The 24380-nt window shown below is 39.8% G+C and overlaps 1 protein-coding gene across 1 annotated transcript; it reads right to left on the reverse strand.

Moving 5' to 3' along the window:
* Positions 1-1635: 1635 nt before the first annotated feature.
* Positions 1636-22495, reverse strand: DENND6A (DENN domain containing 6A). The gene is made up of 20 exons (XM_085235908.1): positions 21836-22495; positions 19412-19450; positions 19276-19318; positions 17648-17760; positions 16537-16617; positions 16070-16175; positions 14953-15032; positions 13587-13649; positions 12856-12911; positions 12398-12520; positions 12128-12223; positions 9478-9572; positions 8455-8520; positions 8296-8360; positions 7677-7766; positions 5849-5902; positions 5654-5763; positions 4956-5058; positions 4009-4083; positions 1636-3507 (listed from the first exon to the last, which is right to left on the reverse strand). The coding sequence occupies exons 1-20, from the start codon at positions 21998-22000 to the stop codon at positions 3376-3378; spliced, it is 1755 nt and encodes a 584-aa protein (XP_085092034.1). The 5' UTR covers positions 22001-22495; the 3' UTR covers positions 1636-3375.
* Between the last annotated feature and the right edge of the window lie 1885 nt (positions 22496-24380).

Genomic DNA, 24380 nt, shown 5'->3' on the forward strand with positions numbered 1-24380 from the left:
TCGTGTGTGCGTTCCGCAGCTCGCACCGCCGTGATGCTGGCACCGCAGACGTGTCCCGGCTGACGGCAGGAGGCGGGCAGCGAAACCGAAACCCCGACAGGTGCAGTGCTGTTAGAAACGCGTTCGGTTAGAAAGGTACGGCCCTCCGCTTTCCTAACTGCAGAACTGCGTTTCTTTGCAGGGCTTCCCGAGCTCCGGCCCAGCAGGGCAGGCAGTGCCGGTCAATGCACGGCCGTGTCTGCACGCTGACCCGCCCCGGCCTTCACACATCTCCTTCCAAAGAGAGGTGATGGGACACGGGGTGCAGACACAGCCCGGGACGGAATCACCCACGGTTGGTTTGCCTGAAACGACATTAAGTGCACTGACACTGTTAATTCTTCGATTATTGTGGAGCAGTCACCATTAGCATCCTTTTAGTAACAGCTCTCCAACTGAAACTGCTGAAGGTTGACTCTAAAAACTGAATGAATGCTGTGTTAGGTATCAGAGCAATAAATGGTATCCGTTAGCCTGGGACATCCCAGAGCCAGTAGGCCTTGAGGAGGACATCAGTCAGGATGGTCTGAAGATGTGGGCCCACTTGGCAAGAAAACTCAGCGCCCATGTACCTTTTGTACCTTTACCTTCACTATAATACTAAAATCACACCTGCAGGTCAGAAAGCCCCTGCCAGGGTGAGACCCTTCCCCTGAGCACACATAGTGGTGGAAGTACAGTCAGCAATATTGTAACTGTAAATTGCCAACCAGTCAATGCAAGGAGGATGGACTGGAGAAATTGCTAAGTCTGTAGCACAGATAGTTTCGTTTGGGGTGCTTGACTTACGGGAAACCACCGAGCACCAGGCTTGTGCAAACCCAGAATAAATAAGCAGTGTCTCTTCTGAGTGTGGGATTATTGACTTATTGCACACTCAACAAAAGGGCAACAAATTCACTTTTCAGACAGCACAACTATAGAAATCTCCTCTCTCACCAGCCAAAAAGAGACAGTGAGACTCTTCCCCATCTCTTCTCCCCACCATCAGCCAGCTGAGGGTTTGATTTTGTTTTTTAATAGCCAGATGAAAACAGATAAAATTACTGAAACTAGAAGTTCCCGCACAGTCATTTAGCCTTCAAACCCCAGATGAATGAGGATTATCACAGGCTCTTTTATCTATATTTTAAGTACACTGAGCTGAAAAAACAGGGATGGAAAAATTCCAGTCCATCAAGCTGGCAACTGCTTTCTGCAGCTGATTCAGTTCCTTGGCTGTAACACTACTAATGGCTGAAGCATCCCAGGTTAAAACATCATGCCCAGCATCAAAGGACTGCAGAGAGACAAGATCAGATGCCTGTAACAAACAAAGACCAGTCCTAGCTTTGTGCCTACAGTTCTAGCTAAGATTCTTTTGAACTACCAGCACTAAAAGCATTACAGGTCACTGACAAATATGGCAAACAACCCCGTACAACTTTTCCTTTTGCCTTTCTTTTGAACAAGATTCTAATAATTGCAGCTGGTTCAGGGATTTGAGCTAATATCAGCTCCTAAAGGTCACCCGAAGGGTACGGCTTCACCAGGTCCCACAAGGCAGCAGCCTTGCTTACATCAAGGAGAAAAGTCACACCCATGATCCAAATCATGTAACTTCCAAAAACTGAACTCTTTATTTTCTTTTACAAAAATAAGTATTGCAGTCATGTGATAATATTGATCGTGGTTGTTACCAGGTTACATAGTTCCAAGGAACTACACAGTGCTCCAGGTTAGCTTTATATTAAGAATGGCCACTTATTAATTTCTGAATTAGAAATTATATTCATCAGGATGTGCAAACAAAATTCCAAGTTAGAAGTTAATGCTGAAGTGGTGCAGTTTAAGTAACACGATACATACATTAAACTTTTTGTCATGAATAACTGTATACAAACCATAACAGTATTAAAATACATATTTTCATAAAAATAGTCACGACACTTTGTATCTAAATAAGACATTTTTAGAAAGCTGGTATGAAATACTTATTATACAAATACATTTTCTTATAGCAGGGTTACAAGGTCATGTGGTTTTAAAAATTCCATCCAAGCACTTAAAAGTAGATTTTTTTGATAACTGATCCACTCATCATGTAAAAGCGTATGCTGTGCGTCCACGATAGCATTAAGTTTATTCTTCATGAAACTGGTCAAAGTATAACACTGCATGTAGAGCAGCTGAGTCCTAATATACCACTGAATCTTGCTCAACAAGATAAACATCACAACTGTTGTTTAGTTGCTTAGAAAATTAGTTTTTTATGCACGTCTGCTATGTGCATATACCAAAAATAATGTCCCTCTATAATCTTCCCTTGCCACAGTTTGACCTCTCCGTAGGCTTTTGTCAGCTAAAGTCAGCATCCTCTTCTCCCCACCCCATTAGTCCTCACTGACCCTATTGCTGTAAGTAAAAATTAAAACCTGAAAAATAAAAAAATATACATTTATAGAAATTTCTGACAGAAGCTGACTATGGTCTCCAGCTGAAACAGTCCGTGTACTGGCTAACTACTGAAATCACTGATGTTAAATTCTGTATTAGAACATCAGTCTATTCACTGTGATTAATGCATTTACACTAGTGAGCCACTTTAAATCCTGAACATCAGCAGTTTAAAACCACAAACTGGCACACAGTTACTTGATATTAATTTAAGGCATTTGAATAAAAGCACCCTAATTAACCAACATCAATTGGAAGCAATTTCTCTTCGGGAAATTTTGTCAGCTTCTCTTCTTTAAAGATGCTAAATTAATATGGTCTTTGGAAAGAGGATCAGAAGGTGAAAGGAAGATATAGTTAAGAACCATTCTGATTATTTCAGCTGTCCCTGAAACAGTTTCATAAGCTGTTGATGGATTACCAGTAAAATACCTCAGTATAATGCGTACTGACCAAGTCACATATTATGCCAGTTTGTTTTTTTGTTTGTTTGTTTGTTTTAAAGGAAAGCAATCAGATACTACATCAACAGGACAGTACAGGATCAATATTGCTTACCCCTGAGTTAACAGCATTGGGTATAGCAGCACCAATTAGAAAACATTCTGCAGTGCCAGCACTGCACTGTGGTCCTACACCGTGGAATAGCTTCAGATGCCCACGGATTTTTCTTTAAGAGCACTTATTTCAAACATTATTAGACACAGGAGTTCCTTTAGTTGCACTGGTACTTAAGTGGGAAAAACAGTGAGAATATTACAGTGGACCATACCAGTCGTAAAGTCCGTTTGTAGTGTTACTGTACTGTTTAGATCTTTGTAAGCCACTGTCTTCTGTGATAGTACATTCACCTGTTTACACACACACACACACACACACACACACACACACCAGCAGGAATCACGTTGTGCCAGTTTTGAGCAAGATGTCCTGCAAGTCATCTGGAAGTGCGAGTATAATATCACGGATGTGTGCCTGCAGCTTTTTCAGTGTATCAGTTTTCACAGGAAGATGTTCTCTGTCAGCCTGCAACTGCAAAAGGTACAACAAAACATGACTTGCCAGAAATGCCAGTTTACCTCAATACACACCAAAATGACATCTTAGCAAATGCAGAAAACGAATTCCTCATTTTTTAACAAAGTAAAATGTGACCCGCTGATTTGGTCAGGTTTTCTCAACATCCACCTACCAGCATGAACTAATGCTCAGCTGGACTTTCAGCAATCACAGTAAATTTTGATTCTCTGCTTCCCTGAGCATTCAGCCTTGCCCTCACCCAAAGCAGTCACAAAGCTCCAACTGGTTCTAACAAATCAAGATCTGTGCAGTGCTAACACAACTGGCTGAATGGAGAAAATGGCTAACTCCTCAGGGGGAAGCGTTTTGTGCTTTGTTTTCGAATAATCAAAATGACTGTTTTATGGAACCTAGATCTCAAAAACCATTTTCATTAAGTACCTGTAAACTCAACTATTTAATACCTCTACCTTGTTTAGCAAGATGACTTTTAGCCATATTCAATTCACTTACCAGTTTATTCTTTAACTTCAAGACAAGATCAACTGTTTCTACTTCAGTATGCTTCTGACTCCAGAAAACCAAGTTCTAACAAAAATTAAAATTAAGCACTGATGTATTTATGACAATACATACAATTTTCAAAAATAGTATTAATTTACACCTACTTTTCAGAGGAAGTCTTTTCCTTTCCCTTATTCTTATGCCATTTACTTAATTCATTTTACTCACATACTGTCTCTGAACTACAGAATCAGTTTTATTTGCATATTTGCCCAGCCCTTAGCATAAAAGGATAGCAGGACCCAACCATAATACAAACAAATATAAAAAGTTTCATGCCAAACAGGCTTAAATTAAACAGCATCTAGAACACAAAATGGCAGTGAATAGTTATCAAATCACATTAGCCAGCATGATGAAAGATTGAAATAGTGTCAGGGTATTATGGGATACCTACCACGTAGTGGATAAGGACGGATCTTACAACAGAAGATCACATATGTGGCATTATATTGTTTATCAACAACAAATTTCACTTCTCAGATTCTAATTTTGGATCAGTGAAAGGCTTATTTCCTATCCATAACTAAGTAGTTGTCTATTTGCTGTGATACCTTAAAAGTTGTAACACACTTTGAGCTCTGATGGAGTTTATGAGAAATAAAACAAAGGATGGAAATTGAATGAGGTAACATTATCAAATACGATGAAAAAAAGTAAAATTGAAACTATTATTTACAACCAAAAAACTACTGGAGATGTTTTACATGTGATTAGTCATTATACAAAAGTAAAATTCATTTCATATTGCCCTTTTTTTAAATGTTAGTCCTGGGCTGTACTTGGTTAGCTAGCTCATGTTTTGCTAGAACGCACTTGGCAAAATTATTTACGTTTTTATGTCTAACCAATGGATGCAGCAGGAATTGGTAACCATAACCACCCATTTTTCTAACCTCATTACAGAGTGCTTCTAAATGAAGTGCCTCCAACTTCTGTGTCATTTCTTTTTGCCGGCTTCTAAACCAGCCATCAAAGTTCGGTGATTTCAAAAAATGCCTGGAAAAAACACAGAAGAAAAATAAATTTTATATTTTAATTAAAATTCTGGTAAGTTTCCTACGTCCTCAACAGTACTGCAGTTACATTTGAGTTGAAGAAGGTATTAGGACCCTTCCTTTGTTCTGTCTGAAGAATGTAGAGTATAACAGTAGCTTGTGTTAATCCAGAAAAGGATTGAGAAAAAAAAAGTAAAGAAAAGGTGTTTGAAAGACAATAAACTTCAGGAACTTTGTCAGGAACAAAACAAGGCTGAGTTTTCAATGTTCCCAGTTTAGTGTTTGATTGGAAGGGAAGCACCAAGTTAGAACTAAACCTTCCCTCCACACAGCCTTGCCAAATAATACTTGCATACAGATATCCACAGTGTTAGCAGCATCTCGTGGTAACTATTAATGGGTTGGAGAAACTGATTTAAGCGAGTAAACTACAGTAACCATTTTCAATGTCTATTGAAGCACAGATTCAAAAAGTCAGTCTTACAAAGTCTTACTCAAACCAATACTGATAATAAGTTTGCTCAGGAAAAGAATATTGATATAAATTATGTGTTTTTTTGTTTTGTTTTGTTTTTAATGTTGATGAAATAAATGACCTGTAAAGTCCTATCCAGTCTCCTTTTAAACCAGAGGTGAGCTGTGGTCCTGCTTTTTCCAGTGTCTTCATGAAATCATCTTGGCTAAAATGCCTCAGCTGTGGTGGACTCTATAAAAAGAGAAAAGAGATCATTAGCATACAGTAACTGCCTTCTCTATCAATCTCCATCTCATTCCAACTGTATTTTCCATACCTTCCATGGTGATATACATTTTTGCAAAGGCATTAGGCTTGCCACGTAACGTTCCTAGAGAAAGAAAAAAGAAAGGTTGTTTGCATAACCAGTACTTAATACACAGTCCACGTGTATATTTACTTATCACTTGTGACCAGAGTTTTCTAAGTACTGGTACAGGGTGGAGTCAATGCATATTTACCATATAAGAATATAAGGAGGAGCTTATCTAATGCCATTTATATTCCTCAGCTACAGAAGCTGACATTTGCTCAGTTCTATAACAACACAGGGAAAAAGCAAAGCAGAAAAGGAAGGAAACATACAATATATATACACTGAACTCCAGCCACTAGCTCACAGTTTTTTTTTTTGTAGTCCACGGGTACCTTCATGTCAGGGTGATTCCAAACAACAACCTCTTGTGTCAAGTATCTGGAAGTGTGTCTTAAGAGTCCAGCTGCTGCACCAGCTGTGGGCTGCGCTGCAGTAACAATGCTTGGCAATGGCACTGGCAGCCAGTGGGAGAGCCAAGCTTAAGCTCTGACTACAGAAGGCAGCTCCTCCTTGCCAGATCACACAGGCCGGTTGACAAAACCTGTTATTCATCTTTAAAATCTGTAGGCAAACTGTCATATGATTTGATCCATGAACATGACCAGTCTTGATAATACTATGAAAAGCCTGGTTCCATCTTTAGAGAAAACAAAGCTCCCCCTGTACTTTTCTTGAGGCAAAGAATGTAGAGGGTGATCTCAACCTCTGAATGTAAGACTTGTAACAAATGAATTCATTTTCGTGCTGGAAGTGCAAGTTTGAACACAACAGTGGATATGCCAGAGAAAGGACTTAGGATGGGCACATAGGGTGAACCTATCTCAAAAGGATATAAAAGACATAATAAGGAAAAACTCCTCTAATTGTTAACATCCAAGGGCAAATAGAAATTCTATCTGATCACAGCATGCTGTGAAACACTGAAAAGTTCAGGTGATCCACAAAGTGATTAGAGAGCACTTGAAGGAAATAGCAGATATATAAAATCTAATGCTTGAGGTATTGCTTCCCAGTTTTAAGCACTTGTCTAGAGAAATGTCTTAACTTTGCACAGAAGCGTTTGGGACTTCATAACTCCAAATGCCAAGTAAAAGCACGTTAAAACACATCAATCATTATCCAATTTGGTTATAAAAGAAATGGCAGATTTCAATTTCAGTGCTAGTCAAAGCCCCCCAGACTGTTAGTCTGCATGGGTTCAACAACCTCAACTCAGTATTTGTTTGTCAGCACAAAGCTATGCCATTAGCTTGTAGCCAGTAGAGCAAGATTTCCAATTACAGGGCTGTTAAGTTTTTACTACTACAGTAAATAAGAAATCCCATATTTAAGTTTATTTCAGCCAACTCTCTTTTCAGTGAAGAATTAAAAACAACGTAGTGAACATTTAGTATTCCAACAAAGCTCCTGTTCTGGTTAGAAATTAGGCAAAATTTGCCTCCTCAATTTAGGAGACTTGAACAGGTGAAGAACACCACGTTTAAAGAGCCAAACAACAGATACCTGCCATTTCCCAAAGAGCAAGATGCTGTAAACTAAATTATTTTGATTCAGCAATTTTTATTTTTTTTTTTTAAATGTGTGACACCCTGATAGACAGCGAGTAGATGCATCTCTGTCTTTAACACAAGCCAGTCTCTCCTTCGTAAAAATTTAAATAGCATCTTCTAGAACCAACTGGTCTTGCAGAGGTTGCTGGAAATCTGCTATGTGTTAGGAGAAAAACTACTTGTATTATCCCCCCAGCTGCCTTAAGAAATTACTGTAAGAACAAAGTCCAACAACTTACTAAAGGAATAATGAAACTTTCTGTCAATTCCAAAAAATACCGCCGAAGAATCACACTTTGTGCTTCTGTAGGACGTTTCTGTTGTACACCCTTAAAAAGAAAAACAAAAAAGGCTGTTATTACAGACATGTAAATAGGGGTATTTTTTTTTTTTTTTTAAGTAATACTTATTCCAGTAGTTGTGTGTACATTTGCCATAAGCTCACTTATTGCACCCCTCGTGCTGAAACATGGAAAGAAAGCAACAGGATCAACCCTTCAGCTGCTGATTTTCAGTTACAAGTTTGGAAGCTCTGGTTCTTGAACATGCATGAAATTTCTAGACCAAAGAGATCTGGGGGGATGGCAGCAAGGTGAAGAAGTCAAAATAGATGAACTGATCTGTCACTTTAATTACCTAAATTATAAAGCTTTTTGAGTTTTACAGTTCATTTAGTTATGCAAACAGCTAACAAGAAGCCCTTTCTTCTACAGTGAGAATATCTAAGTATCTATTCAGTTATGAATTGGGGCAAAGGAATCAGAATGCATTTTCATTGTGATTATGCAGACACAGCTCAGCTCAAAATGAGAACATGGTAGGGCAGCATGCAATACATTAAGAGACTTACAGTATTACCTTTTGTAACTGTTTAACAATTTCTTCGTCTTTGTTCAAGTATGGCTTATAAGAGGTATAAACACCTAAAGAAAAAAGGCAGCAGCATATAGCCAAAGGAAATTATGCTTCTTTTAAACTAAAAATATCAGTGATTTAACTCTTAGGTAACTTTATTACCAGGTTTGGAGTCCAAAGTTTTTAAGTTCTTCAGTTTTTTCACTTTCACCTGCTTTGGAACATCACCTGCCAAAACATTCAAAGCCACCTGTTAACAATCCTGGAACCTCAGCAGCCAGAACTTCCCATTTATCTAGTTGGATGTTTGACTTTAGAAAAAAATAACAGTATAAAATCCTGCAGGAACTGCAGAGTGGGAGGAAAAGGAGGAAAAAAAAAAAAAAAAAAAAAAAAAAAAGGAAGACCGTAGTTTCTAGATCCTAACCACAGAACAGCTAGCATTTTGTTTTCCTCCTCCCTTCTCTCCTTCTAAAACAGGTATTCTGAAGCTTGGACAGAAATGATACATTTTAAAGTAAAGCAAAAACTTCCTTACACTGAACACAGTACCTATCCCTCATGACTGTGATCAATGCAACATAGCTCATTTTTACAGATTTTATGATGCATGATCCTAACCGAGTATTGATACACCTCCTACTTGCAGCACTGAAGCAGTCACACAAACAGCTACGTGCAGGAATCCCACGCCATAACTACAGTTCTGCAGGATTTTATTACAGACTTGCAATTCACAATACCAAATATTACATTAAAACTCAATTATGCAACTAAAATGTCTACCATAAACAATCAATAACTACTGGCATATTACAAGATTAATTTATTAATACAGCTTTTTTAATGGGTCCTACATTTCTCTGCACTTGCTGTGACTGATTTATTACATTCTGCTAATCCTAAACTTAAAACAGAACAATGTTTCTGAACACAGATACAGAACTTGCTATGCATGAAAACTTAAACACGGTTAGTAGTTAATATTGTCACCTTTTCAATATAATATATTAGATTAGGCTCTCTGGTACTATATGTCTTGTACTGCCAAATTGTACTGAGCAGATTTATAACCATGAGCATTTGGTTAGTAATAAACTAAATTCATTAAACCAAATGACATGTTTCTTCATAAACAAGCACACATCTTGTCAGACAGGATTGCAGAAGACATTTATGCCTTACCTGGAAGTTTAATATCTCCAATCCTGATGATGTGGGGCCAGTGCTGGAGAGTTTTTGCAAAAAAAGGATTTGTCACCCCTAGAATAACAGATGGTCTAGAAGAACAACGACAACGTTTAAAACAGGACAGCAAGAATGTGTGTCTCAACGAACACAAAAGGTCAGCTTTAACTTGAAGTTATTTCATTTTTGTATTGATTTTTGAAAGTTAAAATTTAAGTTACAGGTAAAGGTGAGCTTACCAAAGTTTCCAAGTTTTAGAAAATGGCTGAACAGATGTCTGAAAGTCAGCAGTAGAAGTGCCATATGGAATCACAGAATTGTAGGGGTTGGAAGGGAGCTCCAGAGATCAGTCCGACCCCCCATCCTGCCTGTGAGACTCTCAGCTCTATGCTGCCTACTTAAAATAACGAGAACAGGGTATTTTCTGAGTTATTACTGTGTGTTTTGTTTGTTTTAAATGATCAGGAATCTGACCTTACATTAGAAAAAGTAATTGCTGTTTCAAGGTTTGATTATGACAAACCTTTGAGTAATTTTGTATGCATGTCAATACGAGACTTTTCAGTTGAGCTACCACTCAGATGACAACACGAGGCAAAGAGACACTTGCTGCTCTGCTTCCCTTCCAACACTTCAGTGTCCCTTATTAAAAAGCAATTATCAGCTGGAGAAGTACAAGAATACTAATAGCATTGCTCCCAAGCCTGCAATCTGTCAGGTTTTCCCATCTACTCATTACTATCTGTCTTTGAGGATGCATACAGACAGCCAGAGAACAAGAGGCAGTAAGACCACAGGGCTGCCATTACAGCACAGGGCTGCAGAATTTGGAATTTATATTATTATTACATCATATTAGTGCTGTATTTTAAAGTGGCTGCCAACCATTTTATAACCACATGCTAGCTAAGGAGAGAACAGCTGCAACCTCATTGGAACTACTGTAATAAAATAGGTTATTGTCACTTCCTCAGATTGGTCTTAAGAGTCTCAGATTTTGTTACACCATGAAAGCTGTTCTTAGTAAGTTTCCTGTTACTTAGGGAAAGGTGGGGAGAAAAAGGAAAGTATGTTCATACTACGATAAGAAGCAGGCATAAATTTCTGTGCTATTCTTCACCTATTTTTGACTTGCATTCCTCCCTCCACTTGCTAATTGTGGCAATATGTATTTTTTAAACTCAGTAGGTATTCAGAGGCAGGACAAAAATCTGAACACACAGCTCTGCAGCTTAGTATCATGTCTGGGCTATGGGAAGAGCAATTTTCATCTCTCAGCCTCATTACACCATAGAACAAGTGGTACCAAATTGCATCAGTTTCTCTGAAGTCTCTTCTTGTTTATCACTGACTCAGCCTACACTATCAAATCACCTCTTCTGAAACTCACTGCTGTTCAACCACGTCCATCTGGAAACATTTTATTTCAGGTATTTACTACATATTTCTTCCCCACTCATTTGAATTCAGTTTCATTATTTTTGATGTTTATACAATCCCACTGAACTCATTAGTACTCTTCATTTAAATTCACTGGGATCTCCAAATATTGTTCACAATTTCTCCACGTTATCCCACATGGTTTACATTCTCTTTTCCAAAAGAACGATAAAGACCATTATCCATCAAAGCATCTCAACACTTTATTCTGCTGTACTTGACTTGTGATGGCTAATCTTATGTTCTTATCACTGTCACAAGAAAAAACAATCAACATAAGAAACAAATTGATTCTCAAGAAGCACAACCCTAGGGCTGTTAAGCACAGCCTAACCACACAGAATTAGCACATCTCATGCCTATGTTGTGCATGGCCAAAAGCACCCTTCTTTGAGCCACTGCCTATTTCCAGTCCTTTCGTGTTTTTATTTTCCATAAGAAAGCAAAAGAAATTCCAGCTCTGTTTCACATACTAAGCTTCCTAACATCTATTTGCTACACATGTATTTATACAATATGAGAGGCTAAAGTTCAGCTAATTCTTCTTGAAATTATTTTTAGAAATTAAATTACATACTGCATAACTATCCCCATGGGATACAAATGTAAGCACAATGCCTACGTTTGGATGTTTTTCCATTGCTGCATCTCTGGCAATGTTTTTTGTTTAGGTTTGGTTTGTGGTTGGTTGTTTTGTTTTAAATTGAGAGGGAAAATAAGAAAAAACAACCAACCAGAAAAGCTAACAGACCGACCACTGTCTGTTCAGACATTAGGAAAAATGTTTAAAAAAGATCAGTAAATCTAACATACATAGCCTATACCCACATCAAGCTGCATTTAAATAATTTAAGAAATATTGTAGGTGTATGCTGTCAAAATAAAATTAGGACATAAAAAAATAAGTTACAAGGAGTCCTTACAGGAGATGTGAGACTCATGCTTTTTTTTTTTTTTTAAAAAAAAAAGGTAATTTCTCAAGTATTTACAATGCTTTTCTGACAAATTGAGTGCAGATAATTTATTTTTGGATGGACTGTCTCAACTTGCGACAACATCAATAGCTAACTGCTGTACACTTTTAAGAATTATCTTACAGTAAGCAGTCTAAGCATAACTCTAATAACAAAAATTCAGAATGGTTTGAAGATTTATGGTTACAAGCAGCTTTGAAAGACACCTTCAGAACAAAGTTTGGTTTACTTACGGAGCTTGTGTGCGGGTTGTATATTCTTTGAATTCACTGTCATGTATGGTAAAGTATGGCCTGAAATCACTGCAGTACTTTAATGGTGAAATACAACTGCAGAGTAGAAAGATAAAAAGTTTTTGTATCTATACAATGGAAAGTTTCACTAAAGAAAAATCAAATTTAAAATTTATAAGATTTGCTATATTCAGATATACCCAAGTGGCACTCAGCTGCCATTGACAGTGACTCACTTGGTCATTTGTTTGGCAGCTCCACTACATTTACCTCACAAGTGCCAGCACGGTTTCTGAAGATTCTGCTGGTGATGGTGCCATGACAACAAGTGGCTCTCCCAGCAGTACCAGTTCCCAGAGCATCTGAATGTGAAAGAACACTGGACAGAAACACCTAAAATAAGATTGAGGGATTTCAGTACATTTAACATAACCAGAAGAAATATGTATTTGATTGGGTAAAAACAAGTTTTCCAAGAGAATCTGAATTGGTTGAAAAATATAAAATAACATTGCAAAAGGTAACGTTTAACAAACTTGCTTATTGATTTCAGTTTCAAGCTGTACGTTACCTGAATTCTCTTTTTAGGTAGCTTTAGAGAAAAAGAATATTAAAAATAATACTGAAAAGCATTAGCTTGTGACCTATGAGCTATGTATTATGGAATCCTCATTAATATTTAACTTGTGGAAATTCATAGTTAGGAATAAATTAGTTCAAATTCCTACCTGAAAAGATCTACTTCATGAACAGTTGGTAAGGTCATAGAGATCTGAGCATCTGCCTAAAAGACATCACAGTACTAGCTTTTTAGTCAATTAAAACTTTCCCTTAAATGCTTACAGACAGTAGACAGTACATACCCTATGTACCACCACTGCACTTAATAACTACTGCAGTGTGTAGTACATTATGTCCACAAGTAACTTTTTATTATGCTAAAAGTAAGTTTCTCCTAACACCATCTCCCCACATAGGCATGCAGCTTTCAGTGCTGTAGTGATACAACACACTGATGCTGTTTCAAACAAGAGTTGCACAGCATATGGAGACACAGACAGATTTCTTTTACAACCACCTTCCACGGAAAAAGATTTTGAATGTGTTTTTTGTCCTCCAGAAATAGTTTAGTATAGTTTTGCCCATTAAAAGGATGTTTAAGTTGTTAATTTTGTTAGCCAGCTATCCCTTCCCAGAAGCAGACAACTCGTCATCTCCTGAAGTGCCTGGTGCAATTGGTTTTAAACATCTTTCATATGAAGAATCCAACACTAGGTTCTTCTATTTGAAGCTTCACAGGCACTGAATTTCATTATCATCAAAATATGTGGGGATTTGCTACCAAGCTTTTATGAACAAGTAATCAAAAACAAAAACAAAAAAAGCACAACGAAACCAACAAAGACAACTGTTCAGCTTTGTCTTAAAGCTATATACGATAGCAGTATCTGATCTCTACCTGGTGCATATTCTGTACTATCGGGGTCGTTCCAGGCTTGTCACGATATGTTGGAACTCGCAGCTTTGAAAGAAAGAGAGAAAATAATTCATTTTCCTTGTATTGAAACCCGGAGTGACCTAAAATAATCACTTACAGACAAGCTGCAACAGTTAAAGACAATGTCATAGAGTACAATGTTTAACTTGCTCTACAGAACATCCACAGGGCAAGAAGGTTCTACAGAGGGATCTGGATAGGCTGGACTGACAGGTGGAGACAAACTGTAGTTGATACAACAGGGCTAAGTGCAGTGTCCTTCACTTGGATCACAACAAGCCTGTATGGTGCTACAGCTTGAGGGAAAAGTGGCTGGAAAACTCCCTAGCAGAAAAGGATCTGTGGGTGTTGGTCAACAGCCAGCTGAATATGAACCAGCAGTGTGCCCAGGTGGCCAAGCAGGCTGACAACATCCTTGTATCAGAAATAGTGTGGCCAGCAGTACTAGGGAAATGATTGCCCCCCTGTACTCAACTCATGGTGAGGAAGCACCACAAATACTGTGTTCACTTTTGGGCCCCTCACTGTAAGATACTGAGGTGTTGGAGTCTCTTCAAAGAAGGGCATCAAAGCTGGTAAAATGTCTATAAAACAAGTCTTAAGAGAAGCAGCTGAGGGAACTGGGGTTACTCAGCCCAGAGAAAAGGAGGCTCGGGGGAGACTCTATCAGTCTCTACAATTACTTCAAAGGAGACTGCACTTAAGTGGGGATTGGTCTCTTCTTCCAAGCAATAAAGTGACAAGACAAGAGGAAAGGGCCTCAAATTGCATCAGGGGAGGTTTAGGTTGGATATTACGAAAGATTTCCTCAGAGAGGGTTGTGAAGCACTGGAACAGTCTGACTAAGGAAGTAGTTGAGTTACCATCCCCAAAATTATTTAAAAGATTTGTAGGCGTGGCTCTTAGGAACATGATTTAATACAAGACTCGGCAGCCCAGGGTTAACAGTTGGACCTGATGACCTTAGAGGTTTTTTTCCAACCCAAACGATCCTATTTTTTTTTCATTTTACTTGACCAGAATTGAATCCTCAGTACTTTCAAGTGATACTTAATATTTTATTTGGCAAATATAATTAGCAACTCCTGCAAATACCAGAAGATTAATATAGGCACTGCAGCTAGTAATGATCTGGAAACATCTCTCTAATATCCACAAGAACTAAAAAAGATTACTCCCTAATCAAGGAACCTAATCAAGAATGGAGCATAAGTCTGCTCCTGTTCTCAAGTATGAGACACTGAAAACAAGGCAGAGTACAGTGAGTACATACACAGTAAGTGGGGACGAAAACATCGTCAGAGAAAAGTAGTGCTGAAGTTTTTACCTTCATTACGACACCCATAATAGGCAAATGTAGCACTTCCCCTGGAATTGGTGGTGGCCAACGATCAACATCACTGCAGACTTAAAGAAAAATAGACAAAGAACAATTTATAACTAGTTTGAATGCACAATAACTCATGGTATTGTAGTCATCTTAGTGCACAGTGAAATCGTAAGTTACTTCTAACATCTCACAACAGTGTTATTTAGATTTTCTTCACTCCATACTCTAAAGAAGTCTTACAGCACAGTTGATATTTTTCACGTATTATTTCATTAGAAGTATGAAGGTTTTCATTTCAAGAAAACAGTATTATCTTGTCTTCCATTTATAACAACCGGTTCACAATTCATTGAAAGAACATTACAGAAACCCTTGAAAGTACATATTAAGAAACTGTGAACAACACACACACAAAAATAGCTATCATAGGAAAGCGAGATGCAAATAGTTTGGGGGAATAAAAAAAGTCTTTGGAGATAATATTAATAAAGTTTGCCTAGCAAGCTTTCTAGCATTTTCTTGAAAACGATTTTAAGCATCACTACTAATTCTAGTAGTTATTTTGTTCTAGAACTTACTTTGTTTGTAATACCGTCAAAAAACTCTGTTTATCTACAGGTGATTACAAACAATTCTTTTGTCAAGAATGGTTTCCACCAATTTCTGCTGAGTATAAGTACAAAGACAGGAATTTTGTACGGGGCAGAATGAGGGAACATTTAGCAGCACTGCCCTGTTGCTGCTCCTGCTTGGGTAAAACAAACAAACACACTCCCTGCCAGCCCAAGAAGACAACACATGTACAGCTGCTTAAGAACATTTGTCAGAATGCCTAAAAGGATTCAACTTGTGATGAGTACAAATTAAGGACTGATGTCAGCTGCTTGTACTGCTAGCCCCCAGCAGGGATCTTCCACCCTCCCAAAAGGATCCAGAATCAGATCAGTTCTGTTCAATTATCTAGACAGAAATCAAACCAGTTTGCTGAAGTTTCAGCCCTCTACTCTGCAGAGAGAGAAATGCACAAACTCAGATGTGACAGAGTTTGCTATTTCTCCAAAACAGTTATGAGATATTACAGAGTGTTTCTGGAACAACGTAGCAGTAGCACTACCTGCTTCCAGGAAAGCTTCACTTTTTTCAAAATATTCTGGTGCTATTTGCTTAAGCACAGTGCGAAAGAGATGGACATATGGTAGCTTGCTGATGAGGACCAGTGACTGGAATAAAGAATAACAGGACAAAAATATCACTCTAAGTTAATGCCTTCTATCGCAGTTCTAATTGTTACTCTCAGAGAACATAAAATGTGACTTTTCCTCACACATACAAGCCAACCACACATGACCACAATCAACTGGAAAGAAAAATCTCCCGAGTTTCCAACTTTTTGTTCTGATGTAATGTTTTCTTCTAACAGTGGAGCTGGAACATATTCATGCTCATGAGGAAATCAGACCAGGTTACTACAAATCACCACAGCATTTAGCTAGAAGAGCAAGATATTCTTTCTGCTTCCCTGACGTCTCTGAAAAGTAATTATCTTCAAAACACATATTTTCCTAGGAAAATCAAAATTACCTTCTGAAAATAGCCCCTTTTTAATGATTTATCTCGAACTTGTCTGAAATACACATAGCCATAGTAATACGCTGGATCTTTCTGCAAAAGAACCAAAAGAATTCAATGTATCACCTTGATACTTTCTGTTTTTTCAAAGGATTCTATAGGGCTATTTACATGCAAACTCAAACTGATTAGATACAGTTAAGAAGGATTATTCTGTTTACTGACATTAAAATCTTTATGAGCACTTCAGAGACAAAATAGCACTGTGTGGAAAGAGTTGTCCTTTGTATGTCCTTGTACATTCTCTTGAAACGCCATTGAAAGCAAAACTAGAATTAATTCCCAGAGGAATAGATCAACACTTAAATTTTGCAAAGTTGCACTAAAAAGATTTTAGCAGCTAAAAACCTTAAAGAAATGGGAAATTTGAAAAGACAAGAACTAGTATGTAATATGTCAGCGTTACAACAGATTGTTGGAGTAGTAGCAGCTCTCACATTTCAGTGATAAAACATCAGCTTCATACTTCCTACATGCAGGAATTCAAATATTGGCCAAATAAACAGATCTGAGAATCAGACTCCCGCTGGCATAATTAAAGGCCTCAGTATTTCAGTATTCCATAAGAAAATGCTGATAACTTTTTGGCCATTAACTCTTGGTAACACCTCCATCTTAAAAAAAAAAAAAAAAAAAAAAAGAGGATGGTGGGAACAAAACAGAGAGAGACCTCTCAGCATTGTGCATTTGTTTGTTTCTGTTTTGTATTCTGTTTTTAAAAAGTTATAAAGTGTTTCAGATGCAAGGGATTCTACAATCTGATCTCCAGGCCTCCGGTCACTAACAGAACAGCTCTGGTAACTGATTTGATTCGTTATGGTCCAAAATCCATGAAAACTCAAAGAATTAGCCAGTGGAACTGATTATTAGTTAATTGTTACAATAACAACATACAAAAAAAAAAAAAAAAATCTGCTCAGCTTCCTCTCTCAGAACACCCAGTTTTTGTTTTTCATACATGAATTTCAGAATTAGCCTAGTAGTTAACGTCATTCAGAAGAACTTCTATACATATATATGTATACACACACACAAGTATTACTTTTATTGTTTTATTACCAACCTTTAAGTAAACTGGTAGATCTCTATCCAAGTGGTCCAGGAAACAACACACAGAAGTTTTTCTTCCAGAAGACCGTCGAAATCTAAAACAAAACTGCGTGTCGCCAAGACAACCTAACAGGGGAAGAGATTAACAGCAAATGAGAGCATTTAGCATTAGAACTTCACCACAGAAACAGGGAAATGCACTCCAATTGTGCCTATATATAATACATATATATATTTTTTATTATTATTATTTTTTAAGTAAACAATTAGATGGTTCTGGCAACAATAAATAGCTTTCTTTAAACAAGAAGAAACATAACTATACCTTGTGGTGAGTTTGTTAGCTTTGAAGACTCAGATTATGTCCCTGAACAGCTCTACTGACATCTGCCCTACTGTTTCTACACATTTTCTTGGTCTGCTCATCTTGACCAAACTTCATTCCTCTCTTCAATGGAAGCACTTAAACTTTGTTTCTTCCATACCAAGCTGGGGCAAGCTAATGCACAAGTTGACCTGTAAGCTGTTCTCTTGTGGTTCTCCGTGCAAGCCTAGGACTCATTAATAATTTTACTTACTGCTCTTGTTAGGGGAAAATAAGTAAATAAAGCAGCCTTAGATCCTACTGCATTATTTTGTACCTTTGGTACCTTCCAGAGGTTGGACAAATTTGTAACCATTACCCATGAGAATCAGAAGACAACTCATTTTCAGTAACAGAAGCATTTCCTCTGTTTACCCACAGGATATCAAGAAAAGATAAAATACCTTACTTTTAGTGACATAAAGACAAAGGGAAAAAAATCTGAGGCTTTTTTTTTTTTTTAATATTATGTATACCAGAAAGCTCTTATATATTGAAAGCATACCTCTGCATCATTCCATAGCAGAGGTATAATGCTGAAGAGGAATCAAAAGCAAAGAGTATGTGCAGTTATGGGGACAAATGTGTTACTACAGGTTTTGACTTTGATAAAGAAATAAATGTGAAAAGACATGTCTGTACTTCTGCCATCTCTTTCTGCAGGTGGTCTAAGCCATCAGCCACATGCCTTTAATTCCTCTTTGGCAGCAGAACAGGAAAATTTAGGTGAAAGAAGAATTCGGCAAGCAGGACCACACATGGCAAAAAAGGAAAGAATAGAAAAGAAAATTTAAATTACATGTATTTTTCCTTCAGGACTGTTCTCCCTAAATGCTTCTGATTTTTAAAAGTCCATTTTACTGTTAGGAATTTAGGAATACACACTTAGATTTACATATTTACTAGAAGAAGGTTCCAGACCCTTCCATCTGCTTCCAAACTCTGTGCTTATACTGTTCTCCTCAATTACAAAAATATTATTTTGTTTAAAAGAGATATATATCTCTTTTATATACTTGCAAAGTACCTTAGAACTTCTGCATGCACATCAGCAGGAAGGTCTTGCATACATTCCTGATATTTCACCCATAGTAAATAAAGAATTCTCAGGCCCTACTGCAATACTGACAACCATAGTTTTATACTTAACTGCAATTTTTCTGTATTGTAATATTAAGGTTTCCAGAGGAAGGATTTAACCCCAAACCCTGGATTTATACTTGTTGAACACAGCTTAGTCCAACAGCAGATGACTACAGAATAAAAAAAGCACTTACCTGAGTTGGAATCTGGAAAAGACAAGTAGCAAATATTGGTTTTCTAAAGAATAGGGGAAAGAAAGAGGGCAGTTACATTTCCTGATATTTCTAAACTAAAACCAAATGACGTATTTACACAGCAACCATTACTTACCTCTTTATCTGTGAGCTTTGAATGTGGAGGATATATCACCTACAGGAAAAAAAAGGTTGTATTTCACTTAAAAATATACCAAGTATAAGTAAAAAGCTTCTCTTAAGTGTTCCTACAATACAACCCTCAAATACTTGTCAGCTTTAGGCTACTACGATAAATTATTAATGCTGTGCATCTCTTCTTACTCACATGCTTTTTAAGCTAATTATCTTTGAGAGTAAAGATTAAAGAACACCTCTACTGGGTGTTCTGGGTGCCAGCTGAAGATGATAAAGGTACACTCAAAAACTCAGGCTATTTGACATTTGGTACAGCTGGTCTTAAGGAAGAGCAATTTGTATTTAACTTGTACCTAGAAGACGCAGTTACTATCTCAAATCTGTTGCACTGGGTAGTTAGATTGGGATAACCAAAATTCAATCACAGAGCACCTACTGTATTGATATTAACTGGTGAAGATGGAACATCAGCCACAAATGAGATCCAGGAGTGTGAAAGAGCAAGAATTACACCCACAAAGCCACTGACAAAACAAAGGTTATTTAGCATTGCTTACAGTGCATAAATCACAAACAACGTGACAACTGAAGGCACAACAGTAACTACACCAGTCAGTAAGAAAAGAGCAAAGAATGAAACAGAACCTCAAAGCATTCTGCTATGCCAAGGTGATGTTGTAATCAACTTAAGTAATGCACTCCATCAGAAGTCCCTCAGCAGCTGAACGATGCTGTGCTCCCCTGCATCCAGTCAGAGCATTAAGCCTACGGTTAGGCTACGATGAACAGGGCTGCTACCAGACTGGAATTCATACCCCTGTTGCTCACCAGCTACTGTACCTTGGCAGAAGTCAAATGAAGATGAAACCAAAAGAAGTAAAACCAGCAGCAAGCGTTAGCGTCCATCCCATCGCATCTCAGCCCTTCTGAGCTGCATGGGTGGCCACCTCAGAGTGATGAAGTGATAATGAAAGCAAGCAGAGCCCAGGCGATGGTGGTTTTTTGTTTGTTTGTTTCTTTTAAATACAATGGTTTGAATGACCTCAAAGAAATCCAAACAGAAAAGAGCGAGAACACCATTTCCGTGAGCTGCTGCTAGGCCAGAAGGTGCAGAAAATGAATCGGCCTGTCAAAAGCACAGAAGAAAATGCAAGAAAAAGAAGTGCAAGTTAGACACCAAGAAGCAGAACGACGAGAGACCATTGCTCCCTACTTTCTAAATGCTTCCCTTTGTAACTTCAGTGTTCTTACACACACTGTCGTTCCTGCCTGAACTGGTCACCTAATGTGCTGGGCAGGAAAGAAAAGACACGGCCTGAAAGGCAGCATCATAGGAGAGCCTGTGCCAGAAATTCCAACTTCCCTATAGATGTAAGTGCATGCTGTTATCAGTGAAAGGAAAGTAACTGGAAAACTGTGACTAGTGGAGGAAATATAACAGCTACTTCAGAATCCTCCCCTGCAATGCAACTGTAAGGAAAAGGCCCTACGGCTGCAGATTTTCATAAAGCACTGCTTCTGTCTAAGCAGTTTCCAGAGAAGAAATAAAACTTCTTCTGTGTAGTTTGAAACTACGCTGCATTTGCTTTGCATTTGTGCATCTCTTAACATGCTGAAATGTTAAGTAACCTCATTCTTAGGACTCCAACTGAAACTAAAAGTGTAACTAAAAAAACTCAGGCCGCAGTTCCACACACGTTAAGTTTCATTTTAGGTGTGCATTCAGCTGCAATGAACCAAACTGCTACCAGAGCTGCCTGCCGACCACGCAGAGCCCTGCATGTCCCTCACCCACACACAGCACCTCTGCCTCAGTCCCGGGTTACACAGCAATATCGTCCTCCTTGCCGCCAGCGTTAGGTGAGAACAAAGCAGATGCTGCCATAGGACGCTGGTTTATTACTTGTATTTCCCTTACAGCCAACGGCACGCCTCAACTCCGCTTTAAGGATTCTAACAGCAGCACTACGCCAGCCAACGCGCAGCCCTGCTAAAGCACCGTCCCAGCCCCAGCTGGTTGCTGCACGGGCACGAGATGAGCACGGCGGAACGGGACGTGAAAGCGCCGAACAGAGGCATTTCTGCAGTTTATTTCCCAGCTCCATCGGCTGCTTCGCGCAGCTCCACGCGCAGAGCGGCGAAGCGCAGCGGCACGGAGCTGCCGGACCGCCCGGCACGGGGACAGCGGCGGAGGGGCGCAGCGGCTGGCCGGGATTTCGCACTTCGCAGCACCGCAGTTCCCTCCCGGACACGACCGCGCTTCCCCCGCGGCTGTGCAACGCCGCCCCAGAGGAAGTGCCCGATTCCGGCGGGACGAAGGGCCGCGCCGCAGAGCCGGGCGTTCCGGAGGTGGGGGGGGGATTTGGGGGAGCAGCGACGCGGCCCCGCGCCCGAGCCACGGCGCCCGCGGGCCCTCACGTACCTCCACGGCCTGGCCCAGCTCCAGGTCGAAGCCCACCACGCACACGCAGTGCAGCCAGGCCGAGAAGCGGTCCCAGGGCAGCACCGGGAGGCCCCGCTCCGGTCCCTCCGCCGCATCCTCCCCGGCCTCCGCGGCGCCGCCCGCGCCCCGCTCCCGTAGCGCCATAGCGCTGGCCCGGCCCCGCCGCCGGGAGCCACGTGACCGCGCGCCGCCTCCGCCGGGAGAGACCACGGGGCGCCGGAGGGGAGGGGGCGAGCGGCGCCGAGAGCCGAACCACCGCCGGGGGTGTGCGGAGCTCCGGAGCCGGCGCTAGGGAGCGGAGAGGCACCGAGAGAGCGGCAGGCAGCGCGGGGACGGCAGCGCATCGCGCGCAGCGCCGAGCATCGCACGGAGCGGGCAACAAACAGCGAGCCTCTCCTAGCCGTAAGCCTTAGCTTCCCACACCGGACTGCGGGCTGGCTGCTACTTGCAAAGCTTGCCTGCAGCAGAAGCGGCCCGGCTGCCATTTCTCCCGTGCAGGAGATATTACCGCCAAGCTAACGCGGCTGTACGTCCTTAATGGGAAACGCAGGAGTATTGGAACGCGCTTCTTCCTTAAGGCTCATTAGCAACATTTGGTTAACTATCAGAATAAAACCGTAAGAAACTAAAGGATGCTTTCATCTTTATCGCAATTTCCTAGATAAAGAGGAACAAACGCGTAACTCAGGCAAAATCACATTATCGTTGTAATGGCTTAAGATACAGCAGCCTGCAGTTACCATAAGCCATTAGCGGCAAAGCGAGCTGCAGATCCACAGTAAGATACGGCGGCGTTAGTGGCTGTGCAGGAAGGCTCTGCAGCTGCTTCAGCTCTTGTTCCTTCCTGCCATTTCAAAGTCACTGTTACAGGTTTGCTCACTCCCAGGTTCTGTAAAAGGCTGCTATGCAGAATAACACAAGACTGAGGCTTGGCTTTATCAAGTCAAACTCATGGCAGTGATTCTACCGCAGTACTTAATGTGCTGGTCCCATGTAGGAGCTGAAACAGGGCCTGGCTAAGAGCTCTTGTCACTTAGTTTAAGAAAAGATACTATGTCATGGCTTCTTACACACCTTCCCTGCCTTATATTCTCGCTATCATTGCTGCAACAAAATTACAGCAGGTGTTATTATATATTTCCCTCTATTTTCCTGTTTTCACATGAAAAAAAGTATTCCCTTGGATATATGTAATTGTAGACACATAAACTGAGGAGAATAAAGTATTGCACTGGCTGACGTTCCCTGCTCATTTTGTTCAACATCAGTCAGTAACTCACCTGCACTGGATGCTTATCAGGAGTAACCTTTTGGCAGGAAAAGGTTTGGAGAACAGTGATGATCTTTGAGGAAGAAGCATCCTCACCTTCCCGAGACTCCCCTGATTCCTACAAACACCATCAGTTCACACAGAGTTTTGCCTAGACAGTTCAGATACCTTTTTGCTTTGGTAAAATGTGGTTATCTTTCTTGGTTGAGAATGCATGTCAGTTGTCCAAGAATTAAAATATTCCTGCATGCATTGTAAGTATTGTCATGTTCAGAACAACTGGGACTGTTTTCTCTATCAGAAAACTTACACTGGGTCAGATTGGTGCAGGACAAACTTCAAAGCTGGAAATCAATCAACAGAGAATGCTTTGCTACAAGTTGCACTTACCCCTGTACAGCTCTGCTATTGGTTTGCTTACAAAGATCTTTGAGCTCCGTCTTAGTTATGCAGAAAGAGAGTCATCTGTTCATTCTGCAGGGTTTGGACGAGATTATCTTCTAGAAAAAGCATCCTCTGTCACATTCCTTGAATAAAAACGAGTCCTAAGCAGGACAAGTCCAAAGCCATCCAGCATTTGGGTTTATTTTGCTTTCTCTCACCCTTTTTCAACTATGACTGCTGTCTCTACTGCTCTACCCCACCTCCCAGCAGGATGCTTTCCATGTTTTTCATGTAGCAGCACAGGTTGTGCTGGCTGCCCAATTCCCATCAGCTCCAGCAGTGAGCAGACTGTGCTTTTCCACTGAACAGCTCCAAAGAACAGGACAAACACCTCCTCACCATCTCACCTGGCTCCCCTGCCTTCAGATTGTAATTTAAAGCCATACTTAATTTCTACTGGAAAACAAGACCTAATAAAAGGCACTTACATACAAAGAAAAAGCATGTTTGTTTTTAACAATTTTTTTCTTATTTTTCAAACAACCTACGTTATCACTAGCTTTATCGATAGTATTATTGATACTATATACTATATCTGTAAGATATACTTTCAAACAGTAGTTGCAGACACTGAAGTCCTAATAAGTTTAAAGAGAAGCCTCGTAAACTTATACAAGCTATTCTGTGACCACTGCAGCTGGAAGCAAAGATCAGCAGTCAGACTCTTTTCACTCACACATCAGTGTGGCCACACAGAATCTTTTACAAAAGCAGTTCACACACAGCGCGTCAAACACTGAGCAGCAAAGTTTGCAGGCAAAACTAAAAGGTAAATTAGCTCTTAGATGTATTACAGGCTTTGTGCTATCG

Source organism: Meleagris gallopavo, chromosome 14 (assembly GCF_905368555.1).
Source record: "Meleagris gallopavo chromosome 14, MGAL_WU_HG_1.1, whole genome shotgun sequence".
In the NCBI taxonomy this organism is placed as follows: domain Eukaryota; kingdom Metazoa; phylum Chordata; class Aves; order Galliformes; family Phasianidae; genus Meleagris; species Meleagris gallopavo.

Bases quoted from the DNA above. Each gene is read 5' to 3' on its own strand.
- DENND6A (XM_085235908.1), bottom strand. From the start codon at position 22,000: ATGGCGCTACGGGAGCGGGGCGCGGGCGGCGCCGCGGAGGCCGGGGAG. The intron at 12,521-12,855 runs GTAGGAATTTGA...ATCTTATTTTAG, and splicing joins CATGAAGTAGATCTTTTCAG to GTGTTTCTGTCCAGTGTTCT. The intron at 8,361-8,454 runs GTAATAAAGTTA...TTTTTTCTTTAG, and splicing joins AACTTTGGACTCCAAACCTG to GTGTTTATACCTCTTATAAG.